This window comes from Peromyscus eremicus, chromosome 23 (genome assembly GCF_949786415.1).
Source record: "Peromyscus eremicus chromosome 23, PerEre_H2_v1, whole genome shotgun sequence".
Classification (NCBI taxonomy): Eukaryota; Metazoa; Chordata; class Mammalia; order Rodentia; family Cricetidae; genus Peromyscus; species Peromyscus eremicus.
This window is the reverse complement of record NC_081438.1, coordinates 35460517-35484092: the sequence shown is the minus strand read 5'-3', so window position 1 is coordinate 35484092 and position 23576 is coordinate 35460517. Positions and strand designations below refer to the sequence as shown.

Here is a 23576-nt window from a genome sequence, read left to right as displayed (position 1 = left end):
GAGGGGGCATGGCCACCAGCAGCCTCAGCCCACGGCATCCCAGCACAGCTCCTTCTCAGAACAGTCCATTGACAATTGAGAAATTCAAGTCCAGAGTGAAACTCTTCAAGGTGTTCCTTACAAAGGTCCTGGTGTGGTGGTGAGCACCTGTAACCCCAGCACTCAGGAGGCTGATGCAGGAAGATGCCTGGCCATGCACAGTGGTTACTGCTGGGGTCCTGGGGTCCTGGTTATTGACTCCCCTCCATGCACATGAGTTTGATCAGCCCTAAAGTGCAAGGGGAACAGCAACTCCACAGAGGTCTTGTGCGTAGTCAGCACCTACCTTGGTATATTCAAGTACAGAAGCCTATGTTGACAGGAGCTCCTGACGTCAGGGGCAGAGAGGACACTGTAACGGGTTGATCAAGGCAGGGCCACCAGGCCAGGACCCAGTTGCTGCCACCACACCCTCTTGGAGATAATAAGGTTTCCCATTTGTCATCAAAAGGGCCACTTTCGTGGGCAGTGGTGGCGCACGCCTTTAATCCCAACACTCAGGAGGCAGAGCCAGGTGGATCTCTGTGAGTTCGAGGCCAGCCTGGTCTACAGAATGAGATCCAGGACAGGCACCAAAAAACTACACAAAGAAACCCTGTCTCGAAAAAACAAAACAACAAAAAAAGGCCACTTTCTTTGCAAATATCCTAACATCCACTGAGATCTTTGCTAACTAGCCCCCAGTAGAGAGCAAACAGCTGCCCAGAGGCCTGGGGCTGAGGCCCAGCTGGAAGAGTGCTGGCCAGGTGCATAGGGCCCTGGATTCCATCCTCAGCACCACAGGGCAAACCCGTAATCCTAGCACTCTGGAGGTATAAACCAGAGGATCGGTTGTTCAAGGTTATTCTTGCGTGCATAGGGAGTTCCAGGCCAGCCTGGGCTAACTTAGAGATCCTCAGTTGTTCTTTTGTTCTGTGTGTTTGAAGGGCAGTGTGCTAACTAACTCCTAATTCCAACAACTCGTGTAAGAGCAAACAGAACATGGGGCTGGAGAGAAGGTGCCATGATGAAGAACCCAACCCTGTGCCCGTGAGTGCCTGGAACTTGCAATCCTCTGGTCTCAGCCCTTCAGGTGGTGCGATTGTGGGTGAGCACTACATACCTGACTCAGTAACCAGTCCTCTCTGGTTAAAGGTTGCAGAGGACAGTGCAGTTTAAGGAACTGAGATCTAGGGCCTGACCCTAAAAATGACTAACCTAATGAAGATGAGCTGTTCCTCTGCTAACAACAGAAATGGTATAAAGGAAAACAAAACACATTTGCACACTTGGGATCTTTAATTTTTTAGCAGACAACACACACTTCCCTCACCCTTTAAGTTAGTGTGACAATCTTCCATAATAAACTACTTCAAGAGAAGCTTTGGTCAAAAATGGAATGAGATAGCAAAATCAAAACGAAACGGAAGGAAAACGAAAACAAACCCCTGCTGTCTTTAAAACCCACACTTCACCCACAACACCCACACGAACACACGCTAGTTGCTTGATAGTGTGACAGTGTTTCCACGGCCGGCGATCCTCACCACCACGCGAACGGCAGAGTGTGCTCAGCCCCGTCCCGCTCCACATGCTGGATGGCAGAGGCTCCCTCAGCTTCACATTATCCGGAGGCCCTGGATGGAAGACTCCAGGGTCTTGAGAAAGCAGAACACTGGTCAGTCTGAGGATTGCTGCCTGCTCCCTGCACTGCCCGACACACTGCTGTGCTCCTCCCTGTAGGTACACAGGCCCACTGCCCTCATCCTGCACTTTCCAGACCTTGGCTCCAGGGTGGCTCCCCAGGCCTGGACGACTCTGTCCCCAAAAGGCTCACACCACCTCACTCTCTCTTTTTTTTTTTTTTTTTTTTTTTTAACAACAGGGCTTCTCTGTGTAACAGACCTGGAAGTCCTGCAACTGACTATGTAGACTAGGTTGGACTCAAAATCACAGAGACCCACTTTCCTCTGACTACTGAGTGCTGGGATTAAAGACATGCATCACTCTGCACCTTTTTTTAAAGATTCATTTATGAGCCAGGTTGTGTGGCGCACGCCTTTAATCCCAGCACTCGGGAGGCAGAGCCAGGTGGATCTCTGTGAGTTCGAGGTCAGCCTGGTCTACAGAGCTAGATCCAGGACAGATCAAAACTATTCAGAGAAACCCTGTCTAAAAAAACAAAAAACAAAAAACAAACAAACAAACAAAAAGCTGGCCACAAACTCACAGAGATCCACCTGCCTCTGCCTCCCAAGTGCTGGGATTAAAGGTGTGCGCCACCACTGCCCGGCTCATTTATGTACTTTTATGTGTATGTTTGCCTGAATGCATGTATGTGCATACATGTGTGCTTAGTGTCTGTGGGGGTCAGAAGAGGGCACTGGACGCTAGAACTAGAGTTACATTTGGTTGTGAGCTGCCACGTGGGTGCTGGGAAACGAATCCTGAGTCCTAAGCGAGTGGTCTTAACTGCTGAGCCATCACTCCAGACCCCTATACTATTTCTGCACTACCACATACAGTGCGTGTGGTTGTGTTGTGTGATCCGTCTTCTCAGCTCCTTGCACTGTTTGCGGGGAGGTGGGGAGCAAGGTTTTATTCTCTAGCACAGACTGGCATCCAGTTGAAAGCCATTCTTCTCCCCCAGCTTCCCAAGTGTAGGTATTACAGGAGTGAGCTCCATGAACAGTTGTATTTATTAAATAAAGGTGTAAACTATAAAAATATGTCTACACACAGAAGTGTAGGCTGGTGGCCAGCACAGGGCCTGTTTCAACAACGGCATTCCAAGTTTTCTGGAGAACAAATTGATCCAGGAGACATCAACCACCCAATGGGAATGGTGCTCCCCTCATGCTTAGAGATTCGGGACCAACTCTTCTGTCATACACTGTGCTGACACTGTATTTCAAGAAGGAAGATATGTTCCTTTAGGAAAAGTTTGAGCAAAAGCAAGAGTTGATATAAATGGTGGAAACACTTGGAAATCAAGGGCTAGGGCAGTTTGGTGGAAGAGTGCTCTCCTAACAAGTGTGAGGCCCTGGGTTCCATTCCTAACGCTGCAAAAAACAGTACCAAGAAGAAATACCTTAAAATCCCAAATTGTCATGGCTCCATCGATGCCAGTAGTGCAGAATTTCCGACAGTCCTGCTTGTCCACCTCATAAATAGACACCTGACTAAAGAAGCAACATCAAGAGACTGTGAGGTCTGTGATGAAGTGAGCCCAACCCTCACCTACTGTAAGATCCACTAAAGGAGATGAACTCTCTCCACTCCTGAATATTAACACGTCCATCAGCATTGGGCCGTAACAGTAGGAGTCAGGAACTATCCTAAGATAGCTGGGCTATATAGTAAGTTTCAGATTCATCAGGGTTACATAGCGAGACCCTGTCTCAAAATGGGGGGTGGAGAGCCTCACTAGCTTGAGATGTACCTCAGTTGGCAGAGTGTCTGCCTAGAATACATGAGGTCCTGGCTAGATCGCCATTACCACACCAATTGTGTGTGTTGGTACATGCCTATGGCTATGGCACTTAGAAGGCAGACGGTCAGTTTAAGGTCATCCTGAGTAACACAGTAATCCTCTACCCACCTATTCCCCCCCCCACACACACACACACTCCAGCCTATTCAGTGAGTCTGAGACCAACCTAAGCTACATGAAATCCTATGTCAAAAAGAAGGAGGCGGGGCATGGTGCCATGTGTCTTTAATCCTAGCACTCAGGAGGCGGAGGCAATCAGGTATGGGAATTATAGGCCAGCCTGGTCTATCTACAAAACTCCAGGCCAGCCCACATGCTATATAGGTTTTGTGTGTGTATGTGTGTGTGTGTGTGTGTGTGTGTGTGTGTGTGTGTGTGTGTGTCAGGGAAAGACAAAAGTGGAAGGAGAGACGATGGCCTCACGGCATGTGATGGGTTCAAACAGGGCAGGGGGCTCAGGAGTGATGCAGATGTAAAGAATTGTTTTGTATTTTCAGATACATGGCCAGAGCATGACCAAAGCCAACTGGTCCCCAACGAGCCCTTTCCTATCAACCTGCCAGGACAGGCAGGGCACAAGGGCCAGAGCCTTCCCTGCATTTGAAATTCGTTCACTAGGCTGCTGCTGTGGCTCGGTGGTAGAGAACTTGCCTAGCAAGGTCCTGGGTTCAATCCCAAGTCCAAACACCAAAGAATAAATAAAGAAAACGACTCATCCCAATGCCAGGGGCAGGCCGTCACTCCTCCAGACTCTGGCAGAGCCCAGCAGATAAGGAAAACAACCTGTGTGAGCTCATCACGTGGGAACCTTCCAAGACTGCAGACAGCTGCTTCTTTCTCATCTCAGATGTCCAGATCGGAGCCTGCCCCTCAAGGAGACAGTGAACCACAGCACAAGACCACCTCTGGACAGCCTGAGCGGAGGATGGCTTTTACACATATCACTAGTTTTCCACCTAATTTATTGTGTGTGTAGGTCGGAGGACAACTTTTGGGAGTCAGTTCTCTCCTTTGGCCATGTGGGTTCTGGGGGCACACTCAGTCTGTCAGGCTTGGCAGCAAGCGCCTTTATCCAGAGCCCTCTTGCTGGCACTCTTGCCTCAGCCTCCCACGTACAGGACTACAGGCCTGGGCCACCACGCCCAGCACGGACCTAGCTCCCTACACTGGCAGAGTACTAGCCGGCCAGGCCTTCGCTGACAGGAGCCACACTTCTCCTGCGCGCCTCGTGCCAACAGCAGCTCGAAAGGCACAAGGATGAAGTGGTGGCAGCTCACTCTTGTTGGTGAGACAGGGTTTCACCATGCAGCTTGGCTGGCCTGGAATTCCCTATGTAGGTTATGTAGACCAGGCCAGCCTTGAGTTCACAGAGACTCACACATGCCTCTGCCTCCTAAACGGTGGGATTAAAGGCCTGCGCCACCATGTCCAGCCAACTCCCCTCTGTCATAAGCTGAAAATAAGACCTTGGGTGGGAGGCACAAGCTCACTATTGCTCTCATTCCTTCAGGGATGCTGGGGCCTGCAGCACAGAGGGCTTCTGTAAGGAAATGACAAGGAGTGGGCACCTTGGCCAGCCACTTCTCTACAGAAGCCAGTGCCCTGGCTCCAGGTGGCACCTACGTGATGCTGTTCTGGTGCAGCGTCTCCAAGGCTGTGTTGCGGTCCTCAGTTGTGGCTCTCTTGTCCATGTTGCGGAAGCGTTCCATAGCGGACATGTTGCGCTGAATGCTCTGTTTGGGGACGTCTAGCTTGGACACAAAGGTCAAGTAGCCACGGTCGTCATAGTTAAAGAGCATCGGGCAGCAGTCATGGCCCTGAAATGGGAGGTCGGTCAGTCCAGAGGCCCCCTGTCCACCTACCAAGCCCTGCAGAGTGCTCTCCCAGCTAGACTGTATCTCGGACGTGCTCCTGTGCCTGTCACAGAGCATGCATTATTCCTGGCTTGGAGATGCATATGGCAGGCACACTGTGAGGATGAAAGACACTTACGGCGGCCACAACGCTGTTCTCTGAGACGAACGACACACTCAGCAGTGGCAGGAACTCCGTCTTCAGAGTTGAAACCCTGAACACAAGAACACTTGTTACACTAGGGAACCACAGCCCACGGCTTCTTCACAGACAGAGGACAACAAAGGCTCCATTCTCACAGCGGCTTCTGCTGGACCAGCCAATACTTCTCTAAAAGAGCCCCCTGACCTCTCCTTGAAGGAATCTCAAGCATGAGGTGACCCCAAAGTGACATTCAGAAACTGAGGCCTTGAGGCTGGGAATATAACACATGCAAGGCCCTGGTTTGACCCCTAGCACCCTCTATCAATCCATCAAATAAAAGTAAAGAACTGGCTCTGTAGCTTGTGCCCTGGCATTGCTAAGGCGTTATTCATGGCCCCCAAGGAGTCCTTCCTTCTGCCTTTGTCTCACTGAGCTGGATCTGTCCCTCTTGTCCATCCAAGTCCTCAAACCTTGGCTCTGGCTGTCACCCCAGCCTACAATGGCTTTTCCTCTCTTACCTGCCATGGCTCTTCCCATCACTACTGCCAGTAAGCCAGTTCCGGTGCTGGCACTACAGAGACCCTTGCTGGCAGCCATGTCCTGTGAAAGCCACCGTTGTGAGATGAATCTTAAGTCTCAGTCAGCTCACACTCTGTGTGTGTGTGTACAGATGTGTATAACCAGTTGTGGAAGAAAAACACCTGGTGATAACTTAAGGGCACCTCATTTTATGCCATTTTCTTCCTGTGAATGTTGGTACGTGTGGACGTACACTTGATGTCCTGTTCTATCACTTTCCTCCCGTCTGATTCCCTCAGAAAGGCTCTCTCACTGAACCAGAAGTTCAGTGTTTTGCCTTATAGGCTGGCCAGCAAGCTCCCAGAGTCTGCCTGTCTCTGGCCCTCAATGCTGTGGTCACAGGCACGTGGTCATTCCTGACTTTTATGAGGGTGCTGGGGATTTAAACTCAGGTCCTTGTAAGATGACTCTTACCCACTGAGCCACCTCCCCAGACTACAGGATGCATTTCTGAAAGCTCGCTGTGGCAAGCAGTTGGTACACACCTATAACACCAGCATCTGGGAGGCAGAGGCAGGTGGACCTGGAGTGCCAGCCCAGTGTGAGCGCCATAGTGAGCTTGAGGACAGCCTGGGCTAGAGAGACCCTGTCTCAAAACACAGCCACACAACCCATAAAAACAGCTAACTGCTTGTGTCTCAGCAGACCCTTTAATCAAGCAGCTACAGAACCATAGGACTAACATTACCTGAAGCTCATGCTGTGGCGTATTTACGCTAGAGAAGGGGAGGGGTGGAGCGGAGAGAGCTGAAACAGGCAGCTTACTAGTGAGAGTGAGTGTAGAGGAGACACAGAACAGCAACAAGTGCTGAGACCCACAAGTGCCAACAGAACCAGCACTGCCATTAAATACCACTGAAAGAAAAGGAAGACCAGCACAAAAAGACCAAAGGCGAATATGTGTGTGTGTGTGTGTACGTGTGGAGTAACAGGACAACTTGTGGTAGTCAGTATCTTCCTCTATGACGTGGACTCCAGGGATCAAACCCAGGTCACCAGTCACCGTTACCCACTGAACCACCATCTCCCCAGCTTCACGTGTTGGTGTTCTGAGTGTCTTACTATGTAGCCCAAGCTGGCCTCAAACTCGTGCCTCTCCTGCCTCAGCCTCCTGAATGTTGGAATTACAGGCTAGCACCACCATGCCTGGCACATAAAACTACATTTTATGTGGGAGGCTGAGGCAGGAGGATCAGAAGCTTGACACCAGCCCAGGTTACACAGCGAGTTCCAGGCAGTATTTTTAACAAGGGTAACCTTTCACAAAGGAATTCCTATAGTAAATTCAGTTCAGGAGAGAAAATATCACCTCTGCAATGTCATGTTTTGTGCCTATGACACAGAGTGGCCAGTCTGGAGACCATCATAATGAGCTTTCCTCAGCTACCCATGGGGAAGGGCTCACAGCAAAGAGCAAGACTGCTAAGAGTTTTCTAGCACGACAATTAGGGTGTTTGGCCATCCCATCACCAGAGTAGGTCAGTTCGGATTGTCGCTCGACCATTGCCAGCAGTCTGTTGTGGGGGTATCTTTGTGGATTTCTGTGGGCCTCTCTAGCACTTTGTTTCTTCCTATTCTCATGTGGTCTTCATTTACCATGGTCTCCTATTCCTTGTTCTCCCTCTCTGTTTTTGATCCAGCTGGGATCTCCCACTCACCCAAGCTCTCTTTCCCTCCAGTCTGTGGGGAAGGCTTTGCCCTGGAGGAGATTGGAATGGGGGGCGGGCTGGGGGGAAGGTGAGGGGGGCGGGAGGGGGAGAACAAGGGAATCTGTGGCTGATATGTAGAACTGAATTGTATTGCAAAATAAAAATTAAAAAAAAAAAAAAAAGACTGCTAAGAGGAGGACTCCAGGCTTCTTCAAACTTTCACTCCCGTAACTGATAGTGCCTCGAGGCTTCGAGGGTGACAATGAGTCACTGCAGTTCGGGTTCTTCCAGCAGACTCCCCAAACAGCATGAAGGCTGCTTTGTTCTCTGACTGAGTGGAGTAAGGATGGATCACCTATTTTTTGGGTGATGTAAAGGGAAGGAACTGAAGGTGTGCGCATACCAGGTAGGTGCAACAGCCTCAGTCCTGGTTTTTTAAGACGGGGTCTCAGTATGTACGTAACCCAGGCTGCCCTTGAACTCATGATCCTCCTGCCCCTACCTCTTGGGTGCTAGAAGTATAGATGTGAACCACCATGCCTCACTGGAATTTTCCTTCAGGTTGCTGGGTGACCCTGACATTAGGAAACAGTCACAGATTTATCAGTGCTGTCCTCCACACCTAACAGCCATCGTCTTCATCAGAGAAGCTGTGACTACTTTCCAGAGACCCTCAAGGTCAGGCCTGTTGGCACTACCTAACAGGAGGGGGCAGGGTTCCTGGACCCTCACCTGGGGTCCAGCTGCTCTATCCTGTGCCTCTCAGCTAGCTGTATAGAATTCTGCCCTAACTGTAGGTGGTCTAGGGAGAGGCTAGAGTGTATTGAGTATGGGGGGAGGGGATCCATCTACGGCTCTACAGACAAGCCACTGTCCATGGCAGGTGAGACTGTTTAGTGCTGTGTCTCCTTTGGGGTCACCATGCTCTGTGCCTGAGCCCAGGAAGCTCCCTGCCTGGGAAGCTGGACCTCGGAGGGTCATCCTTTGGTCGTCATGTGCACGCTGCCTCACAAGACACAGAATAACCTGGCTATTCCCGAGGCACCCTTGTGAACAGCACAGCAGGAGGGTCTTCAAAGGGACACTACCAGTACTTCCCCAAGAAGTGTTTCTGGAAGGAAGTCCCAACTCCTTAAAGTCTCCCAACAGTCTCCAGGCAGCTGCAGCTGCTGGGGTGTTCAGAAGATGCAGGGAAAGCGGCCTTAGTGTGCTGCTGAGAGCTGCCACCCAATGTCCCACCTTCCACCTGCAGGGCAAATACTCACTGCACACTTTTCGAGGCATCAGCAACGGACACAGTGCTGTCATGGCTGACCCAGGCCAGGCGGCTCCCACTGGCAGAGAAGCTGACCCCATGCACCCAGCCGCCGGTCCCACTGCCACCAAACTCAGACATCAGCTGACCAAAAGGCATCTTGCTGCCCCACGGCGTGCTGGCTGGCTTCTCATCCACCTCTTTGATGTAGGCGGAAAACACTCTGTTGTTCAAAACATAGGAAATGAAGAAAAAAGCAAATGAAAATGTGTGAATATGGGGCTAGAGAGATGGCTCACAGGTTAAGAGCACTGGCTGCTCTTCCAGAAGACCTGAGTTCAATTCCCAGAAACCACATGGTGGCTCATAACTGTCTACAGTGGGATCTGATGCCCTCTTCTGGCCTGCAGGCATACATGCAGACAGAACACTATACATAATAAATAAATAAAACCTTAAAAAAAAGAAAAAGAAAATGTGTGAATATAGAAAAGGGCCACTGGCAGCTACTGGAAGGCAATGCAGAACAGAGGGGATGGCCTAAAAAGGAGCAAAGCATGATGGGCAGATCCACAAGCGGCTGCAGACACAGAAGGGCTGGGCCTGATAAGCACATGTGAGGAGCTGCTGCTGTCGCTCCACACCACTGTACTCAGAGCAGAGCACCCTTCTGCCTCCTACAGCACCAGCCTCAGCACACACAGAGGCCCACAGTCAGGAGAGGAAACTGCCGCTACCCCAAAAGAGCCAGACGTCAACTCACTTAAAGACCGATGAGTTGGTAAGCTGAGCAGTGCACACCTTTAATCTCAGCACTCAGGAGGCAGAGGCAGGAGGATCTCTTCAAGTTCAAGGCCAGTCAGGATTACATAATAAGTCTATGTCTCCCAAAAGGGGGCGGGGGGAGTTGGGGAGCCAGGGAGATGGCCCATCAATGAAGTGCCTGTGAACAAGCATGAGAAGGTAGTTCGGATCCTCATCACCCACATAAAAACTGGGTATGGCAGCGTGCATCTGTAACCCAAGCCCTGAACAGGGCAGAGACAATCCTGGAGGCTCACTAGCCAGGCTGACACAGAAAACACCCAGCGCAGTGAGAGACCCTGTCTCAAAAACTAAGGTGGAGAGAGAGGACAGTAATTAAAGCTGACTCTTGTCTCCACACAGGCACCCACATGCACACACACATACACTACACAGAGATAAATAGATCGGATCTTTAATAGCCGATGTCCTCAGTCTCTTTCCAACTCCGCCTCTCGTTCCCTACGGCTGTATGTAATGAGCTTTAGCCCAGACTTAGGAAGGGGAGGGAAAGAACAGCTGGAATCCGCCTTCCAGTCTCTTCTGACCCCTCTTGTCTTTAGAAAACCTCTAAGCCTGTGTGGTGCAGGCCCTTAACTCCAACCCTTGGGAGGCTAAGGCAGAAGACCAGAAGTCCAAGGTCGCCTAGCTAGGTGGGGGAACTGAACCACAAGACTCCCTAAAGAACTCTGGTCCCCTAAGCCCAACTCCAGATGACAGTGGCGGCTGAGGCTCTGGGCGGGGGGGGGGGGGGGGTTGTAGGCACCTGCCAACACCACCAGACAGTACCATTTTGCCTTGTTTTCCAAGGGAGCTAGGATGACTGGATAAATAACAGATCACAAACTCGTGAACAAAAAGCCCTGAAGACTACCATAACTCCATCTTTTTCTCCTTCATAGGTTTTTCTTTATTTGCAGTGCTAAGGATTGAACACGCCAGGCAAGTGCTCTACCACTGAGCTGCACCTCCAGGCAAACACTCTGCCGCTGAGCCACACCTCCAAGTTCCCAATGAGGGATTCTAGGCAAGCACTCTACCACTGAGCCACACCAGCCCTGGTTTTTGTTTTGTTTTGTAATTAAACGCTGTATTTCTAAATTAATCTTTGGCCAAGTTTTCTGGAAATCTTTCACATAGGTACTGAACGTGGGTGTGTCTCAACTCTGCCACAAAGAGTCAACACAAAACAGTAATTGTTTGCTTTTCCTTTTGCTAAGGGGAAAAAGCCCTGATGAAGAACAACTTTTAATCTTTTTCTTTCTTTCTTTTTCTTTTCTTTTCTTTTTTTTTTTTTGAGACAGAGTTTCTCTGTGTAATAGCATTTGCTATCCTGGAACTCACTAACTCACTCTGTAGCCCAGGCTGGCCTCGAACTCACAGAGCTCCACCTGCCTCTGCCTCCCGAGTGCTGGGATTAAAGGCGTGCGCCACCACGCCTGGCTTGTAGTATGATCCTTAGCTCTCTTAGCAGTGTGGTCATGCTCCCGCTAGCCTGGAACTGTAAAGGACAGTGCAGTAACAGCTGGCAGGACACTGTGCAGTGACATCTGGCTGATCTCAGGCTTCTCTGCAGCCTGCCGTCTGTGGTCTGGGAATGACAGGCTGGCAGGCGTGAAGGTGCACGCTTGTAATTCCAGCACAGGGGAAGGCAAGGGAGGGTGGTGAGCTCCAGACCAACCTGGGCTACACAAGTCCATGTTTCAAACATCTTGTCCCATCAAAAACCGAGGAATAGACTGGAGAGATGGCCCAGGGGTGAAGAGCACTTGCTGCTCTTGCTGCGGAGGACTGGAGCTGGGTTCCCAGCACCTGTATAAGGGGCTCACAACTGCCTGTAACTCTAGCTGCTGAAGAATCTTTCACCTTCTGGCCTCTGCCAGACACACATACATATATGCATACACATACACAAAATAAATCTGTTTTTAAAACACTGAGAACGGCAGGCTGTGAGAGTTAGAGAGACGGACACAGCACGGCTCCCTCCTGACTTGGAACTACTGATGCTGTCTAAAGAGCGCTGGTCCGGCCCACCTGCTGTAGCTCCCGCTCACCCCAGGCCAAGTCCATCATATCCTTTGCTCCTTGTTCTTTTAATCACTGTGCATCAGGTCACTAGCTCACCTGCTTTTTTCTTTCCTCTCTCCCTCCCTCTCTCTCTCCTGAGATGGGGTCTCATATAGCCTAAGCTGGCTTCAAACTCACTATGTAGCTAAGGATGACCACGGACTTCTTCTGATCTCCCTGCCTCCACATCCAGAGTGCTGGGGTCACAGGCGTGCAGCATCATGCCTGGCTTACACAGTGCGGGGGGATGGGACCCAGAGTTTTGTGCAAGCTATGCAAGCACTCTACCTGCTGAGCCACACTCCGCCCTCAGCTCCTTTTCTAGACCCCAAGCTCCCTTCATTATTGAGTTCCTCACAGTGCTGCTGTAGAACCTTGCAAAGAAAGGAACCCTACAGATGTGCCAAAGCCGAACAACGGGCAGCTCAAGTCTCGGTGCTTACTGATCCCCACCTGCATTTGAAGTCACACGAGCCTGCAGCCAGCAAAACATTGTTGGGATGCCAGTCCAAGCTGAGGACTGTGGAGCGAATCGGCTTCTTAATGTGCTTGCTCACCCACCTAAGAAAGAGAAAAACTAGTTTACATTGTCCTTACAAACAAAAACGGCATTTTCCAAGCCACTCCAATAAACTCAATTCAAATCAAAACTACACATTTATAAATGTAGTCTAAATTCTGGAATCCACAAGAAACGTTAGCTACATTTTTTGAAGTAAGTCCTCAAAGTACAATTATTTTTAATGTTCTAATGATTTCTCTGATGTCCTTTGATGTACAGATGTATACTTGAGTCCTTCCTTTTTCTTTTTTTTTTTTTTTTAGTTTTTTTTTGTTTTGTTTTGTTTTTTTTTTTGGTTTTTTTCGAGACAGGGTTTCTCTGTGTAGCTTTGCGCCTTTCCTGGAACTCGCTTTGGAGACCAGGCTGGCCTCGAACTCACAGAGATCCGCCTGCCTCTGCCTCCCAAGTGCTGGGATTAAAGGCGTGCGCCACCACCGCCCGGCTTTTTTTTAGTTTTTTTAAGACAGGGTTTCTCTGTGTAGCCCTGCCTGTCCTGGAACTCACTCTGTAGACCAGGCTGGCCTCGAACTCACAGATATCCGCCTGCCTCTGCCTCCCAAGTGCTGGGATTAAAGGCGTGCACCACCACAGCCCGGCATGTGAGTCCTTTCTTATGGGCTACCTACAAAACACAGCTGCTCCTAATGAAGGGGGTCTATATGCTTGCCCTTTGTTAGTCAGGAGCTCGCTATACAAAGTTCAGACTAATCTTGAACCTGCTATGTAGCTCAGACTTGTCTTAAATTCCTGAATGCTAGGATTACAGGTGTATGCACCCCACCTAGCCTGACGCAACTTCACTAAATCGACAGCTCATTTTCAAAGACCACATCTGAGACCGCAGTACAGTCTAATTTACCTACATAGAGGACAATCTCTTAATGAACACAAAGAGTAAACAGTTACTGTGTTGAAGCTCAGCCAGGAGGAAATGTTTCCTAAGTAAATTAAGAAAAGTCAGGGGCAGGGAAGGGAAGGATGGAAATAGAGGGATGAAGGAAGGGAGGAAGTAACAGAAGAAAGGAAGTAGGAGAATAAGGAAGGGAAGGAGAGGAGAGGAAAAAGGAAGATTAAAAGAAAAGGTGTGGGAATTAAGTCGTGTGCACAGGAGGAACATTTACTCAGGGAGGCGTTCAGAGGGAGAAACCACTCTCTGGCCCAGGAATGGGCCACTGCAGCTAAGCACAGAGCCTCAACAGGGTCCTAAGAGCACAGCCATCCAAGCATGGATCACAGAGAGGAACAAGAGGGCGCAGCACTGCTCACCAGTCGTTTTCAGACTCAAAGTAACAAACAGAGATGAGCCGGGCCCCACTGCCCACAGCAAACTTGTTCTCCAGTGGGGACCACTTCACAAAAGTGGCTGCACGGTTAATCCTCAGGATCAAGGGTAGGCTTCCAGATGCCATCCTTCTGACTCCAGACGTAGGCGTTCCGGTCTGCCCCACAAGTGACGATGCGGTCGCTCTTAGGAGCCCAGTCAATACCTGCAAGTGAGGCCAACGACAAGGGACTGGACATGGGCAACAGCGGCCTGGCTGGTTTCCCCCACGCTTCTCCCTTCTACAGTTATCACACCACACAAAACCAAGGCTGTTCCTCTCCCAGGTGTCTGGGAGGACTCAGGATCCTTAGAAAGTTAGCCAGAACAGAACTGGGGATTTTTGTGTTTTCTTTTGGGACAGGGTGTCAAGAAGTCCAGACTGGCCTGGAATTCACTATGAAGCTGAGGATACTTTTAAACTTCCCATCCTTCTGCCGCCTAGTGGTGGATCATTGGTGCCACCATGTCTAGCTGCTGCTGCTGCTGCTGCTGCTTCTTTTTTTTAAAATCACTTAAGATTTCTATAATGAGGGTGGAGGGAAGTGGGGGGAACTGCAGTCAGGATGTAAAATAAATGAAAAAACTTAATTAATTTAAAAATGATGATAAAAAAGATTTCTATAATAAAATAGTTTTGGGTTTGCTTTGTTTTTGCAAACGTCTTTGCACACGTTCCCGTGTGCCCGTGGAGGCCTGTCATCGGGTGTCTTTCTTAAGCATTGGCCACCTTTATTTATTGAGCAGGATCTCACCAAACTCAAAGCTAATCAGTCCCTGCTAGTCTACCTACTTAGCTTGTGCTGGAGACCCCGACTCTTTCCTTCGGCAGCCTGTCCTGCATTGTGTGGGTGCTGAGGAGGAGACCCCGACTCTTTCCTTCGGCAGCCTGTCCTGCATTGTGTGGGTGCTGAGGAGGAGACCCCGACTCTTTCCTTCGGCAGCCTGTCCTGCATTGTGTGGGTGCTGAGGAGGAGACCCCGACTCTTTCCTTCGGCAGCTTGTCCTGCATTGTGTGAGTGCTGAGGATCTCAACTCCAGTCCTCACACTTCATCCACTCAGCTGTCTTCTCAGTCCATAAAAATAATTTTAAGAAGTAGCTGAGCGGCCAGGTGTGGTGCACATGACTTTAATCCCAGCACACAGCAGGAAGAGACAGGCAGATTTCTATGAGTTCAAGGCCTACTTGCTCTGTATCAAGAGTTCCAGGTCATCCAGGGCATGAAACCTTGTCGTCGTCGCCCCCCCCCAAAAAAAAGTAGTGCGCCGGGCGGTGGTGGCGCACGCCTTTAATCCCAGCACTCGGGAGGCAGAGCTAGGCGGATCTCTGTAGTTCAAGGCCAGCTAGGTCTCCAAAGCGAGTTCCAGGAAAGGCGCAAAGCTACACAGAGAAACCCTGTCTCGAAAAACCAAAAAAAAAAAAAAAAAAAAAAAAAAAAAAAAAAAAAAAAAAAAAAAAAAGTAGTGGTGATCAAGTAGTTACCCCGAGGAATAAACTCAGAGAACACGCCAGAACTCTGCCATATGCTACACTCTCTTCTATGCAGTGCTGACAGGCTTTTCTACAATGTCAGGTCCTCCCACCCCCACCCACCCCGAATATTTATGGTCTGAGAGAACACTGTTAATCCTAGAGTCTGTTAGAGGTATATTCAGACTTTTCCAAGTTCTTCAGATCTAAAAGATGCCATCAGAAAATGGGTCCAAGTTCAAAGGACCTCAAAAGTTATGAATATTTCAAACTTTTTGAGGGGAAGGAGGAAAAGGTACTTTCATCTTTGTCTTTTCTCATGTAAAAGTATTTCCTAATGCTAAAATTCAGACTAAGATGAGTGTCCTTATTCGTAGGCATAAAGCCATTGGTAATGGAACCTAAATGGGCCAAACCTAATAGAAACAACGCCATGGAAAGAATGGCAACCATGCTGGCTTTGATGACGTGACATCGTTAGGAACCCCGATGGGGACGCTGGACACCTTCTCTGTGTCAGTGCAAGTGCATGTGCATGGAGGCCAGAGGTCAACTTTGGGCATCTTCCTCTACTTCATCTTATTTGTTGAAACAGGATCTCTCCCTCCCTGAACCTGAAGCTCACTGTTTCCTTAAGACTGGCTGGCTGGGGATCTGCCTGCTGTGCCCACTTCCCAAGCCCTTGGATTACATGTGCATTCAGCCATGCCTGGCTTTTGGGGGTTTACACTCATGTGTTCATGCTGTAGTGGCAGGTACTTATCTACTGAGCCATCTCTCCAGCCCTAATGCTGAACAACTTCAAAGGATACAGAAGGTTAAAAAAAAAAAAAAAAAAGACAAAAAGTTTTTTGTTTGTTTTCTTATCTGGGCAAGAATATCTTTAAGCTAATCAGTATATGACAGTCTCATGTAGCCCAGGCTGACCTGAAACTTCCTTATATATCTCAGGATGACCTTGAAATCCTGGTCCTCCTGCCTCCACCTTCCAAGTGCTCCACCTCTCAGAAAGAATGACCAAACACAGGAGCAATAGGCAATGAATGGTTCAGTGGTTTCGGGACAGTTTCATACCAAAGACATGTCCTAGACGTATGAGCACATACATACACGCTGAACATGCCTAGATGATGTCAGAGCAAGTTATAGATGGTCTTCTGGGGAAGCAGAGAAGACCACACATAAGAGGACTTCATCCCTTTCCCTAGTCCTGTATCCCTTTTAAGTGTTCTGCTAGAGAAGATATTTCCCGATACAGGAGAATCTGTTAACTGGAGAGGAAGGTAATCTGGGTGTTTGCTACATCACTCCTGCTTCAGTTGTAACAACTCTGATTACAACTATTTAGAGTGTGTGCATGTGGGCCTGTGCTGTCACGGCACACTTCTGAAGGTCAGAGGACAAGTGGTGGGGGTTAGTTCTCTTCTTCCTAGTGGGTCCCCAGGACTGAACTTGTGGCAACAGATGCTTTTACCTTCCAAGGCATCTCACTGGCCTCATTCAGTATTTTGGAAAGCTGTCCTGGCTCCTAAAACAACACAAAGGAAGGCGCGTCCCACAGTAAAAACAGTTAGCCTCAAATTTCCTCGGTGCTCACACTTCACAGGGTCTAGCTCTGGCTTTCCTGGCTCATCCCATGTGCAGAGCAGGTTCATTCAATGCTCTCCATACTCTACCAGAGTACCACTTGGGCCACAAGAAGCATATAATGATTACAATTACTATTTTTCTCTCTCTCAAATTTTCTATAAAGAATAACTTAGCTAGTGCCTTTAATTCCAGGACTCAGGAGGCAGAGGTAGGCAGATCTCTGTAGGTTCAAGACCAACCTGGTCTTTACAGTGAGTTCCAAGACAACCAGGGCTACATAGAGAGACCCTGTCTCAAAGAACCTGAGAAAAAAGGAAGGAAGGAAAGTAGGAAAGAAGGAAGGGAGAAGAAAAGAAAGGAAAGGAAGAGAGAAAACTCGAAATTCAAAGGCCCACTTAATTTGATGAGGCTCTTCACCTACACAGGCGAGCGCTCTGTTTGGAAACAGCACACTGAATCAGCAGCTGCATTACCTGTGATGTGTCCGTTATGTTCCTTCAGCTCATGAGCTTTCATCCACTGGCTCCCATTCTTCTTGTAGATGTGTACTTCGTGATTATTGGGGCTCAGGGCAATCTCTGGGGAAAGAAGTCAGCAAACTGTTAACACTTTGCCGTGCGTTGTTATTATGTACAGCACTGGAGTTTGAACACAGAGAATCATAACTGCAAGGATCTACCTCTGAGTTAGGTCCCAGCCTCTTCTTTTTTTCATAGAGTCTCACTCAGTAGTGCAAGAAAGTTCTGAACTCCTGCATCAGATTTCCAAGTGCTGGGATTTCAGGCATGAGCTACCACAACTAGCCAAAATGCAAAATTTTTGTCCATTATGTTGGTACTCAAAAATTTTTGGCTAAGCATTTCAATTTATGATTTTTCATATTAAGAAAACACAATCTGGGGCTGGAGAGATGGCTCAGAAGTTAAGGGCACTGACTGCTCTTCCAAAGGTCCTGAATTCAATTCTCAGCACCCACATGGTGGCTCACAACCATCTGTAATGAGATCTGGTGTCCTCTTCTGGCCTGTAGGCATACATGCAGGCAGAGCTCTGTATACATAATAAATAAATCAATCTTAAAAAAGAGGAAGAGGAAGAGGAAGAGGAAGAGGAAGAGGAAGAGGAAGAAGAAGAAGAAGAAGAAGAAGAAGAAGAAGAAGAAGAAGAAGAAGAAGGAGAAGAAACAACTCAATCTGAGCCAGGCAGTGGTGGCACTCGCCTTTAATCCCAGCACTCAGGAAGCAGAGGCAGGTGGATCTCTGAGTTCAAGGTCAGCCTGGTCTACAAAGTGAGTTCCAGGACAGCCTGGGCTACACAGAGAAAGCCTGTCTCAAAAAAAAAAAGAAAACTCAATCTGAAATTTGAAATTAGACAAAATGACTAGGGTATTACTCAATATATTACTCAATAAATACCACTGATTTATATAATTTAAAAGGATGAATTTTATATTTTTTCATGAGACTGAATCCTAAAAATGCCTGTATGTGAGACACATACCAAAAGTACTAAAAAAGGGAGCTGGTTAAACAGCACTCGGGAGGCAGAGCCATGCGGATCTCTGAGTTCGAGGCCAACCTGGTATACAGAGTGAGTTCCAGGAAAGGTACAAGGATACACAGAGAAACCTTGTCTCGGAAAAAAAACAAAAACAAAAACGGGGGTGGGGGGGGAGGTGTGTGTGTGTGTGTGTGAGGATGTAGCTCCATGATAAAATATTTGTCTAGTATTGAAGAGACCTTGTGGTCAATGTTGTTACACACATACAGAGAGAAGCAAAATGAGGGGCTGGAGATAGCTCAGATGGTATGTGCTTGCCATATAAGCAGGAGGACCTGAGTTCAATCCTCCAAATCCTTGTAAAAGCTGGGTGTAGCAGCATATGTCTATAACCTCAGTATCGCAGTGGAGGTGGGGCAGAAATAGGACACCTGGAACTCAATGGCCACTGGCAGGCCAGCCTAGCCAAAGTAAAGTGCTCCAAGTTCATTGACAGACCCTGTCTCAAAAAAAGGGTGGTGAGGTGCACCACCTCTGGTCTCCACACGCCCCCCCCCCCAAAGTAGCATAAAATTCAAAGCACACTTACGGGTACGATCCCTATTCCAGGCATGACAGGTGATTGGCTCTAGCAGAAACTGATGCAGAGACATGATTCTTAAGTGTTCTCAAAGGTCAGAAAGCTGTAATAAGCAACAGGAAAGAAAACACCTAAAATGTCATGCTACAAGTGTGTAAGTTGTCGGAGGAACCCAAACTATTTGGGGATAAATACAATACTGACCTCCTATTAGAGAAGACTCAACCTCAAAATGAATCCCGTAACTAGAACCAGCACTGTAACCACCAGTGTAGAATCTATTTTCAAGGGTCATCAACAGACTCTCAAATTACAGGTTAAAGACTGGGACGGAGTGGATGGGATACTCAGTCTCAAAGTACCACTCTACACAGGACTTACTAATTACAATAGAAACATGCCTTCACAAAAAAGAAATCTGGTAGTCATCATCTTGACCAAGTGATCAAACCTGGAACTACATACAGGCACAGAGCAATCTAACCCAACAGTCCTCCTGGAACTTGAAAACAATGATTTAATTTATCATCCACACCAGGATATTTACAAGAACAAAATAGATGGGGTGGAAAGTACTGGGGATATACGTAGCCCAATGGAATAGTGCTTGCCTAGAATGTGGAAGGCCCTGGGTTCAATCCCCATTAAAGAAAGAAGAAGAATGGGGGCTGAAGAGATGGCTCAGCGGTTAGGAGTGCATATTGCTATTACAGCGGACCCGAGTTAAGTCCCAGCACCCACAATGAGCAGCTCACAACCACCTGTAACTCGAGCGCCAGGGGATCTGATATCCCCTTCCGGGCTCCACAGGCACCTGCACTCACAAGGACATACCCCCTGAGACATACAATACAAATAATTTTAAAATGAAAATAAATATGAGCAAGTATGGTGGCACACACCTTTAGTCCTAGCACTCAGAAGGCAGAGGCAAGAACTCTGGGAGTTCAAGGCCAGCCTGATCTACATAGTGAGTTCCAGGACAGCCTGGGCTACAGAGTAAGACTCTGCCTTAAAAGAAAGTCAGTCAGTGGTATAACAAGAACTTACAGGACCATCCTAGATAAATCTTGGAAGACGATCAACTCAGCTATGAAGCTATGAAGTAAATATGCCAAACATATTTACTCTAAATCCAATCGAGATCTAGATCTCATTTTCAGTTTATAGGAGATAAAGGGGAAAGGAGTAGTTAAGCAACACCAAGAAATTAAGTCAAAACTGATGGCGGTCTTCAGAGATGCTCAGGTTAAAGCGCTTGCTGTACAAGCCAGATGTCCTGAGCTCTGATCTCCCAAACCCTCAGGAAAGCTGGAAACAGAAGCTCATGCCTCTGTGGTCCCAGTGATTCTACAGGGAGACAGAAGGTGGAGGCAGGAGACTCTTCAGAAGGCCTCTGTCTCAAACAAGGTAGAAGGTGAGGACTAGCCGGGCGGTGGTGGCGCATGCCTTTAATCCCAGCACTTGGGAGGCAGAGGTAGATGGATCTTTGTGAGTTCAAGGCCAGCCTGGTCTACAGAGCGAGTTCCAGGAAAGGTGCAAAGCTACACAGAGAAACCCTGTCTCATAAAACCAAAAAAAAAAAAAAAAAAAAGAAGGTGAGGACTGACATCCTAGGCTGTCCTTTGACTTCCGGGCTTGCCTTGGCACATTCCCATGCACGGGCGCTCTCTCTCTCTCTCTCTCTCTCTCTCTCTCTCTCTCTCTCAATTAAAAATCCCAGAGATGCCCATTAGAGAACAACTTGCCCAGATTATTTTAAAAGGCAACATTGACAAGTATGGTAGCAACTAGCTGCAATCCCAGCACATGGAGGGCAGAAGGAAGAGTCTGTACTAGATTTCAAAAGAGCCATGAAAACCAAATTTCATAAGACAGTTGATTATAATTGGTATGTTTAAAAATAACCATAAAAGACATGTGTTGTATAACAAATTTGAGTTTGAGCTCAATTATTATATAACAGCATGAAATTATTTTAATTTCCTAGCTATGATAATTGTATTGCCTTAGGTAAGAACAAGTCTTAGCTGTTAAGAGATAAACTGATCATGTGTGTGGGATGAAATATCTTTTCTTCTCACTACGTAGCCTTGGCTGCCTGGAAGTCACTCACATAGATCCTCCTGCCTCTGCCTCCTAAATGCTGTGATTAATGAAAAATGTGGCATGAAAAAGAAACACTCTGATCAAGGAACCCAAAGGTCAAAACTTTAAAACGCCCAACATCTCTCTTCAACTGACACACTCTACTCAAGAGCGAAGGTATTGCTGGATGTGGGGGTGCACATCTGTAAAACCAACACTTTGGAGGTGGAGACAAAAGGATCAGGAATGCAATGTCATCCTCAGCTACACAGCAACTACAAGGTCAGCTTGAGCTACATGAGACTGTCTCAAACCGCCAAAGGAAAAAAAGAGAAAAGTGAACTATTTATTACATTTTTCCTTTTCATGTTCTAGAAAGCAAATTGCAACTCATAAAGAACCTTTGACTTTCACCCCAACTAATTAACTTATTTTTTTAAAACAGGTTTTTCACATTTTAAAATTGTGTGTGTGTGTGTGTGTGTGTGTGTGTCTGTCTGTCTGTCTGAGTGGGTGGGTGGGTGGGTATATACACCCAAGTGCAGTGTCTGCAGAAGCCAGAAGAGGATGTTGATCCTCTGGAGTTGGAGTTACAGGCAGTTATGAGTTGACTGATATGGTCCTAGGAACCAAATGTGGTATTCTACAAGAGCAGTATGCACTCTTAAATGCTGAGCCACCCCTCTAGCTCCTTATTTACTTATTTTTGGGTGCAAAGTAAAGAACTCAGCACTTTGCATATGCTAGGGCTTACTTAGAAATTACACCCCCCCCAAAAAAAAATTATTGAATTCAAGTGAGACTGCTTAATTTACTTTTAAAAACAAACTTTCAGCTGGGTATGGTAGTGCATGCCTTTAATCCTGGCACTGGGGAGGCAAAAGCAGTTGGATTTTATGAGTTCTAGGCCAGCCTGACCTACATACTGAGTTCCAAGTCAGTCAAGGTTACACAGTAAGACTCTAACTCTAAATAAATAAATAAACAAACTTTCAAGATGGCATATACCTGGAATCTCAGCACTCGGAGGACAGAGGCAGGAGGCTCACTACCAGTCAGAATTACACAGTGAAACCTTGTCTCAGAAAAAACAACCAAGGGCTGGTAAGATGGATGACCTAGTGAGTAAAGGTGCTTGGTGCCAAGTCTAAGACCTGAGTTCGGTGCCTAGAACCCATGTGGCAGGAGAGAACCAAGCTGTACTCTGACCTCCACATATGTACCATGGCACTGTGCACCCACACTCATACATACACAAAAATGTATGTATGTTTGTGTGCGTGCGTGCGTGTGTATGTGTGTGTGTGTGTGTGTGTGTGTGTGTGTGTCCCAAGCAAACCAAAAGACTTCCAGATGCACACCTCATGCAGTCTCTCCTTGTTTCTGGTATCTGATATGCTTACTCCAATTTTGTCTCATATTAAACTCAAAATAACATCTTGTGGGGGCAGGAGAGAGAGAAAGTTCAGTGGTTAGGAGCACTTGCTGCTCCCCAGGGCAGTGGTGGTACATGCCTTTTGTCCCAGCCTTGGGGAGGCAGAGGCAGGTGGATCTCTGTGAGTTTGAGGCCAGCCTGGTCTACAAAGTGAATTCCAGGACAACCAGAGCTGTCACACCAAGAAACTGTCTCAAAAACACACACAAAAAAGTGCACTTGCTGCTCTTCCAGAGGACAAGAGTTAAGTTCCCAGCATCCATGTCAGGCAGCTTACATCTCTATTTAACTCCAATTCCAAGGGAAATGACACCTCTTTGGCCTCTACAGGCGTGCACACGCCTGCACACACACACACACACACACACACACACACTCTCTCTCTCTCTCTCTCTCTCTCTCTCTCTCTCTCTCTCTAAAGCAGTTTGTTACAAATATTACTAACTATAAGCAATTAGCGTAAAAATCCAAATCTGGTAAGCTCACTTGTTAACTGAACAAAACTGGTTTGTAAGCTAATAACTTGGATATCCACATGTAATAGGGGCACCTACTTCATGAATAGCTGAAACTACACAAGTGCAGATAAAGACTTTCTCATTCTCCTATTCAGTCTTCTACCCATACAGAAAAGTTTCCAAAAGAAGTGAATAGTCAGCCACACAACAGCAGAATTACTTCTACAACTACATTTCTAACTTTGTTATATCAGTCAAGTTCTATAATTGAATATACATTCAGACATGTCTGTTGAGGAATATTACTTTAACTATGAAAAGGCTTGTTACATTTGTTTATGCTGCATTTGTTTAACTGTGTAAAGATGTGTTGCTGTTTCACCTTGCCTGCCTAAGGCACCTGATTGGTCTAATAAAGAGCTGAACAGCCAATAGCTAGGCAGGAGAGGGATAGGTGGGGCTAACAGGCAGAGAGAATAAATAGGAGGAGAAATCTTGGCTCAAGAGGAGAGAGAACGAGGGAGAGAGAGAGAGAGGAAGCAAAAGAGTAGGACGTACTGAATGAAAGAAAGGTAAAAAGCCCTGAGGCAAAATGCAGATGAAGAGAAACAGGTCAAATTAAGCTATAAGAGCTAGTGGGACAAGCCTAAACTAAGGCCAAGCATTCATAATTAATAAGTCTCTGTGTCATGATTTGGGGTTGG

At 47.6% G+C, this 23576-nt stretch overlaps 1 protein-coding gene across 1 annotated transcript; it reads right to left on the bottom strand.

Annotated features, from left to right (window-relative positions):
- Window positions 1-1298: 1298 nt before the first annotated feature.
- Window positions 1299-23023, bottom strand: Arpc1a (actin related protein 2/3 complex subunit 1A). Its single transcript, XM_059249282.1, is given in 11 exon segments — window positions 1299-1676; window positions 3110-3200; window positions 5135-5328; window positions 5504-5579; window positions 9003-9215; window positions 12320-12427; window positions 13695-13814; window positions 13816-13915; window positions 17285-17389; window positions 18901-18994; window positions 22969-23023. Coding segments are annotated over 10 exon segments (1110 nt in total). The 5' UTR covers window positions 18965-18994; window positions 22969-23023; the 3' UTR covers window positions 1299-1637.
- Between the last annotated feature and the right edge of the window lie 553 nt (window positions 23024-23576).